General features: G+C 32.9%; 1 protein-coding gene across 1 annotated transcript; it reads left to right on the forward strand.

The window, feature by feature from the left end:
* Window positions 1–4,114: 4,114 nt before the first annotated feature.
* Window positions 4,115–6,398, forward strand: LOC107423106 (transmembrane emp24 domain-containing protein p24beta3). The gene is made up of 4 exons (XM_016032623.4): window positions 4,115–4,422; window positions 5,423–5,609; window positions 5,751–5,858; window positions 6,109–6,398. The coding sequence occupies exons 1-4, from the start codon at window positions 4,195–4,197 to the stop codon at window positions 6,240–6,242; spliced, it is 657 nt and encodes a 218-aa protein (XP_015888109.1). The 5' UTR covers window positions 4,115–4,194; the 3' UTR covers window positions 6,243–6,398.
* The last annotated feature ends 2,379 nt before the right edge of the window (window positions 6,399–8,777 follow it).

Raw genomic sequence — 8,777 nt, forward strand, 5'->3', positions numbered from 1 at the left:
ATCTTCTGGCATACTTCCTCCACTTTCTTGACCTTCCTGAATTTGCTTCATAAGATCCTTGACTGAAGGAAATTTCTTCAAAAATAGCGGTTGTGATCTGGGTGCTTGGCGTATTTGGGGATTCCTCTCTGGGTTCCTGGGGTCTTTCCTCTTGTGTTCCTGCACTCCCTTGAAAGCTCTCGAAGGATATGGGTTCAAGTCTTCCAACTCCTCTATTACTCTTGGCTTTTTTCTGAAAGGGTGTTCTGAGAGAGCTTGGGCTGCCCTTTTTAGGAGAGTGGGTGGGATTTCCTTTCTTGCAATTTTTGAACCACTTGGCCCAGAAATATGGCCAGGTTCTGGTATAGGCCCAATTGGTTTGCTTCTTTCCTGGTTATTAAAAAAAGATAAATTATTTAAAAGTACAGAGGCCCACTCACCTAGAATTTGAGGATCAAAATTGGAAATTCTTGCTTGGTGAAGCATGGCTGCGTAAAAATCTTTCAGATTTCATTCACAATTTGAATCCATTGTCTTTTTTAGAGAATCTAGTTCAGGACAAGTATCCAAGGCTGATTGTAGGTTTGCCATAGGCGTGCTTTTGTTGCCCTCCTCGAGCAGCACCACCTGCTTCTGTCTGGCCCTATTCTGACATTTGGTGAGTTGCTTTTCTAACAGTCTATCAAATTCCTGTAGCTTCTTCCTGTGATGGGTTTGAATTGCTTTTTCCTCCGGTAGGTTAATGAAGAGAAGGTTGCCGCCGTGCTCCGCCCTGATCCACGGTCCATACAGCTTGGCCGTTATTCCGTTTGCTGAGGTAATGGTTGCTGGGTTTTCATATCTGCAGATTCCAGTGACATGGTCCAGTTTTCCGCATTTGTAGCAGAAATCAGACAACTTCTCAAACTTAAATTGGATCCATCTTTCGGTTCCATCTTCCCTGTCTTGAAAGAAGCCCGGTGGAAGGGGGTTGAGGGTGGAAATATCAACTCTGATTTTGAGAAATCGTTGGCCCACCACACATTTCTTTGTCAAGGATTCCTTGTGAACGCCTCCCAATTGGTTTCCGATTTATGCTGCTGTGTGTTCATTCATGTATAAGGGGGGTAACCCGTGTATCTGGATTGAGAAAGCTATTGTGTCAAAAGAGATTTCCTTGATGGATTTGTTTGGTGGCCACTCTTTTAGAATGAGATGGGCTCCGTCGATGGACCAGGGTCTGTTCCTGAAGATTTGGTCATTTTCCTCCATGGAACCGAAGAGGAAAGTGAAGGTGCTTTTGTCAATCTTCTCGACTTTAACCTTGGTTTTTACTCTCTAGATTTTGGGAATGGTTTCTGCAAGTTTGAATCTTCTGAATCTTCTCGCAATGAGGATTCTTCCTACTAACGTTCTTTCTGAAAAAGACTCGTCATTGTCTGTGTTGGGTTTCAGTGTGAGTGTCCTTAGGGCCTATTGCAAGACTTTCAGATTGCTCTGCTGGTTATCCATTTCTCTGTGAAACACGCTTACAGGAGAAGACTGGACTGGGGAAAACTTCGTGTTTCCGGATGCTTCGGTGCTTGTAGCTTCGATTCTTTTGTCTTTGCTACTTTGTTACTCTTATCACTAGAAGTATTTGTGATTGCCAAATGAAGTAATTCGAATCATCCAGCTTTATTATGTTGCTGGGAAACGGAGAGACAATGAGGATTGTACGTGAGTCTGCCATTGATGTGGCTCTGATACCAAGATAGAAAGTAAAATATAGATCCTTAAGGTTGAAGATGAACCAGGTAGAGAGAGAAAGAGAGAGAAAAACTGATTCACATTTTTTATTAAAAAAACAAAGCGTACTGAACAAGCTAAGTCTACTGTCACGTTATATAACACCTCAGTAAGTTGAAAGAAGTTGCTGAGAAAAATTGGTGTGACAAATCAATGAAGAACACGTGTGCAATAGTAACTAATCTCTTAACTAACCTTCTAACTATCAGAATAATAATAAGCTTTAAACAACCAATAGAAAGAGAACAACAAGTAAATGCCACATCATACAAAGAGGACATATAAGTAGATTGATAGCAAAAACTGATTCAATACGTCCCTGCAGAAGCAAACCTCTTCCTCAAACTATACACTGATGCACCAAGTCAATATGGGCCGAGACCAGAGAAACCAATGATGATGTTGGATCATGACTAGCAATTTGAGATAGCAAAGAACACATAAAATGTTAAAATTGGAAAAGAATGTTTTAGATTTTCTATTCAATAAAGCATACAAGAATTCTATGATTATTACCCCAAAAACAAACCAAAAATTAAAAATTAAAAAAAAAAATACAAGAAGTCAAGAATTCTATGAATAAAAGTGATATGAAATTATGAGCTTTTTTTGGCATAAATTATGGGATTAATTTTCACAACATCTAAATTTTGTTAGGAGAATAACAACCAAAATTCTTCTTCCCTGTTTTATTTTTATTTTTTATTTTTATGTTTTATTTTGAAACTTTTTTTTTATTTTTTTGGGTAATTAACAATTTTTTTGAGTTGCTCAAGATGCCACAACTATGTTGACTGGAAGGAAAATAGTACATAGAAGGCTTGCATGTTTAGATAACAAATTCTCTTTCCCACCAACTTCCGTACTATTTTAGTTACCAAAAAACAAAACTTCTGTACTATTTCTTTCTTTCTTCTTAAGCAGGAAAAGTTTTTTTCAAGTAACTAGAACCCAAAACTCCTGCCCTTCATATAAAAAAATGTGTCTAACTTTCCACATAAAAAGTGTCTCAAACAGTGTAAAAAACAACGCTTTTAAATCTCCGTCTACATATTAATTCTACAACATTTTACTATTTTTTTTTTTTAATTTTTTCCCAACTTCTGAGAAAGAATCCCTAAATTTTTTCTATCCCCTGCTCATTTCTTTACCAAACATCGATTAAATAGTAAATTGCAATTATTCATCTTTATTTATTTTTTTATTTTTTCCCTGAATACTTCTGCAGTCTCCACCATCATAGTCTGATTGCACCAGAAACAAAAATGGTTGGATAGAAAGGAAGCCAACCCACTAAATAAATTAAGAAGGAAAAAAAAATAAATGTTGAGATGGATCATCAATTACTCTTCCATGGTAAAGCATGTAAGCCTTCGTAAATTACTCCGGGACAACTAGATATTTTTTTTTTTTTTTTAATTAGAACTTGTAGAAGCATCTTGCAGGCCAAGACCAGAGAAACCAATGATGACGTTGGGGTAATGACTAAAAATTTGAGATATAAAAGACCACACGTGATATGTTAAATTCGGAAAAAGAATGTTTATATTTTGTAGTACATAAAGCATACAAGAATTCTATGGAGAAAAAAGTTTTCTAGATGCCTTTTTGGTTTTCAATGAAAGCTCCGTTTCAAGCAAAAGAAAAAAGAATGTTTTGTAGATACGAATGGAGGTTGACTTTGGTGATGGTAAGGTAGAGAGATATGAAATTACCATTTGACATTATAATTAGCAAAGGAAGAAGATATTAAAATTAAGTTAATTACATATTTCCCTACACTTTTCCAATTTTTTCTTTCTGAATTTTGCCTTTTAAAATTAAATTATAAAAAATCTCATATTATTCCAAAATCCACATTTACATGTTAAGTTAGTCGAATTATTACAATTTTTGGGATAAAATCTTAGTATTCTTGTGCATTGTACAACTCCAATCATAATAGAATATTCAAAAATAAAAATTTTAGCAGTGAAATTTTAATTGAATCTAATTTCTTTAACATAATCATATTATTAATTATGACGCATCTTTCCTTAAGGCATTTAATTATTTATTATTATTATTATTGAGATGTTTTATTCATTTTCTTTTTGTTTCGTTTTTTAGAAGGGAGATCTTTTATTGATTTTTTTTTTTCAATGAATATATATATATATATATATAAACTTTCTGATAGGCGGCCCAATAGGCATTATTTTCATATCCTGTCCAATACAAGGACGTGGCACTTAGAACTCGTCGTGGATGTATAAACCGAAAAACGCAGCGTTTCAATCGACCTTCGCGCAATAAGTATGCCACGTGTTATAATCCTAGTGCGTCGTCGACGTGTTCTCTTTTGGTCTCAATTTCTTCTGAAAACCTGTAATCAAAGAACCCAAAAAAATAAAAATAAAAATAAAAATAAAAAGACTCAGAGAGACCCGCAAAGCTTGAACGGCGAAAATGGAGAGGAGGAAGCGATTTGGGGCCGCTATGGAGGGCCAGTTGTTGATGGCCATTCTTCTATTCGCGAGCTTTTTTGGTCGCATCTCGTCGCTTTCCGTGACGGTAAACGACGTCGAATGCGTCTACGAGTACGTTCTCTACGAGGGAGATACTATTTCCGGGAATTTTGTCGTTGTCGACCATGATATCTTCTGGAGCTCCGATCACCCAGGAATTGATTTCACTGTAAGCCCTTTCTTCCCCCGCCTCCTCACCCCCCCCACAAAAGAAAAAAAAATTTGAACTCATTTCCATTCGATTCCTTTCTTATCTTTATAGTTTAAATGCAAAGTTTGGATCTTTTTTGAGATTTTTTGTGTGATTTGGTAATTTGATCTGGATTTTTCCTCCTGTTTTGTGATTTTTTTTTTTTTCTATTTGCATGATTTGAATTTTAGGGGTTTTTTTTTTTTTTTCTGTTTTCTAGATGCATTATTTGAAACATAGAATTTAGCTGCTTCGGCGCCCTATATGTTAGATTTGATGCTTCTATGGCTTCAATTATTATCCCTAATTAAGGAGATAATTTATCAAATGCTAAATTTATCTTAGAGATGGAAATAGGATGTGAAAACAAGGGCAATAGTGATTATAGTGATAGAATTCTTCCCCCCCCCCCCCCCCCCCCCCCGGGGCGCCCCCGCCGGGGGGAAAATCTTGCTTCAATCGTATATTAGCTTTATATGTTCTCCCTTTATAAGGCCTTGGCATAGAATTTTTTTTTTTTTTTTTTTGGGGGGGTTCTTTTTAAAAACTTTTATAAGAAATTGAGTTTTCAATAGTATTTCTTACCACCCACACATCCACCCACACACCACCCACCCCCCCCCCAACCCCCAAACACCCTAAAAAAAAAAAAGAAATCATACTTCAATCGTATATTAGCTTTATATGTTCTCTCTTTATGAGGCCTTGGCATAGAATTTTTTTTTTTTTTTTTTTTTTTTTTTGGGTGGGTTCTTTTTCAAGATTTTTATAAGAAATTGAGTTTTCAAACAGGGGTTATCTGGATCACTAAAAACCCCCCCAGCAAGCCCTACCAAAATGCATTGGGAGTTATCTTCTATTTACGTGCAGTCATAGTTTCATTCTGTGGAATTTTGGTCTGAACTCAAGTAGACAGAATTCTGTTTTTCTTATGGAAAATTTAGTCTTAAAAAAATCATAAATTTGGGTTTTACTGCAGGTGACTTCTCCTGCGGGTAATAATGTGCACACTTCGAAGGGAACATCTGGGGATAAGTTTGAGATTAAAGCCCCACGAAGCGGCATGTATAAATTCTGTTTTCACAATCCTTACTCAACACCGGAGACTGTTTCTTTCTACATTCATATTGGTCATATTCCCAATGAACATGATCTTGCCAAAGATGGTTCGTGAAATTTTCTCTGAATCTGTCCTTGTCCATCTATTTATACAAACCTAAAATTGTATGTTTGAAGTTTTCAATATCCAAGTGCTTAGTTGAGCCTAAGCAGCATTTTGAGGCTGATTAAATGTTTTATTATTGCAGAACATCTGGACCCTATTAATGTAAAAATTGCTGAGCTGAGAGAAGCTTTGGAGTCTGTTACAGCTGAGCAGAAATATTTGAAAGCACGAGATGCTCGTCATCGTCATAGTAAGTTCTGTTTTGCCATGGCTATGAATTCATTAATGGTCATGCTGTGAACCATATCATGTTGTTGCATCTTTGCATCAAATTTATATCTGTAACTAGCTATTGACATAATCCTTGTTTCTCTTACCATGTGTGTTGCTCTGTTAGCAGTTACCGGTGCATTTAGAATAATTAAGTTTGTAAATCTAACTATGTTTGGGAACCAAGTAATTCTTGTGACTTTACTTACCACTTGCCTTTTGTGCTGCAGCCAATGAAAGCACAAGGAAGCGTGTTATATTCTATACAGTTGGAGAGTATATTTTGCTGGCTGCTGCAAGTGCAATGCAAGTTATATATATCCGTCGTCTTTTCAGCAAATCAGTGGCATACAACCGAGTTTGAGCTTCTTTAGCATGTTGGTTAGCAAAATTCTTATAAGACTTACTCCAAATAGACTTTTTATTCTGTATAACAAATTACGAGAATACTTTTGTTTTATTGATTGCAATTGTTAAAAGACCGCTAAACTAGTGAATTTGTACTTTCTTTTTGCTTTTATCTTTTTATTATTTTGATATGCTGCTTGCATTTCAAACTGCAAGTAACAAGGTTGATGTTCGCAATTATGTAGTTTTAAACAAGATGGATATAACATTGAAGCCTAAAAAATTGAGTAGCCCAAATTTCAATCAAAATTTGGGTGGGAATTAAGGAAATCTTTGTATTGTTTTTATTATTTATTATTTTTGGTTTTTGGTTAGAACAAAACAACCAAAAATCTGGATTGATTGCGGGTCGCATTTTTTTTCTTTTTGTATATGTGGGTGGGTGGGTCGGTTGCTCTTGGGAGTTATTACCAAAAATTTAAAAGAAAAGAAAAAAAATGTCCCACAACGCCTATTTTTCTTTACTAATATTTTTGAAATAAAATAACCATTTTTAATAAAATGATTGATTTTAAGAAGAAAAAATAAGAGTTTCTATCTAAATCTTTCTAAACAGTAAAGAGATCTTAAAATGATCAAGCCACTTATAATTATTAAAAAAATTTATTGTATATTTGTTTATGGAAATTTGGAAAATATGGATTCGAGTTGAAACTTTAGAATTTGGAAATTTGAACCGCGTTTAGGCTACCTACGTATTATTTACAAAATCAAGTCGATTGTAATTTGTTGAATTTTGAAAAATTTTGAAATTTTAGAATTTGAAATATTTGCTTAAGTTATTTAATTTGGAAAATCTGAAAGGATAATTTTATTAAATTTTAGACTAAAATACTTATACATCACGAGAAAAGAAACATACTAACTAGTTTGATCTCCTTAAATTCTCAGTTATATGCAAATATCTCTTAGCATTCATTTGACCATTTTTAAATTTTGATTTGGTAGAGATAATTAGACAATTTTAGTTTGTGGAACTTACTACTAAGCAATTTTTAATTTGGTTGAGTTTTATATCAAGCAATAATAAATTCATAGTTTGATATTTAAAAACAATTGTCCTTTTATTAATTCAATTTTATTTTTATAATCATTTATCTGATATGACTATTTATTTTAAAAAATCTCTTTAGTTTGTTATTATAATATTGATTAATCCTTTTTAATTTTATTGGAAGATTAAAATATTTGAAAATTAATAATCCTCTAATTAATTCAATATTATTTAAAAAATTAATTAGATACTTTCCTATTTATTTAACATTTGATTTGGTTGTTAAGTCAAATTAATTTTAATTGGCAACTTTTTATTTTGATGGTTGAAAAACAATTAATTTTAAATTAAAAAGTCTACCTGGTTTAGATTGGAAAACAACCTGTGTTTTTTGGACCTTTGCTTTGTGATCCAATAAACTTGTTTGATTGAAATTTTTTGTTTGAATTTATAGCCTTTATTTGTTTAGTCTATAAATTAATTTGGGCTTTAACAATCATTCAACGTTGAATTTAGACTAGCCTAGAATAGGGAATTAAATTGTGGATCTTTAATTTTATATATTATTTATTTTTAATTGGATTTTAAGTCCATTAGGTTTGGGCTTTGGACTTAAAACTAACAGTCCATTTAAACGCTAAAAGGGTTTCTGTTTAAGTTAATGGGCCAATTCAATTTGATAAAATCCAATTTGATTTTAGACTTTTTTAATTAAAGAAAATCCATTAAGCTTTAATGTTGATTAAAATTTGTTTACAGGAATGCAAGAGTAAATTTCACCGTCCATCCATTTTAAAACTTTGGGCATTTTTACTGAAAACTCATTTAGAATTTAATTTTGACTTAACAAAATTTCATTATTTAATTAGATTAAATGAATAATAAAAGTCAAAATTAGTTTGAATTAACTTTGGAGTTTGGACAGCCATTGCATATGGAAAATGTGGGCCTCAAATTTTAATATACAGTAAAATCCATTATTAATTTGATTTTAAATAAATGGATTTAAGCAAAACAATTGCAATGGGTTTCGAACTGAATTGTGAAACAAATCTATTTACTTCAAATTTTGCCCCTCTTTACCATTTTCCAATAATTTTTTGCTGCCTTTTGCCTTTCACCATTTTTTTGCTTCTCTTTGCCCCTTTGTTGCAAAGCAAAATGTAATTGGCTTTTTAATTATCTCCTTCTTGTTTTGTTTTGTTTTTTTTTTTTTCTGCTTTTTATTCTCTTTTTTTTTTTTTTTGTCCCTCTTGTTATATATGATAATTTTAGAATACGATCTGTCCATATACAGATCTGCATCAAAACTGATATTTTAAAAAAAAATATATATATCAACTTTATCCTGTATGAAATAGCAAAGCCGACGTTTTATTTATTTTTTTTTCAAACATCAATTTTAGTATGATCTCCGTACAAACGGTTCATACTGTAGTCTCATCCTATGCATATATATATATATATATATATATATATAAACACTTATTTGATGTT

This window comes from Ziziphus jujuba, chromosome 3 (genome assembly GCF_031755915.1).
Source record: "Ziziphus jujuba cultivar Dongzao chromosome 3, ASM3175591v1".
Classification (NCBI taxonomy): domain Eukaryota; kingdom Viridiplantae; phylum Streptophyta; class Magnoliopsida; order Rosales; family Rhamnaceae; genus Ziziphus; species Ziziphus jujuba.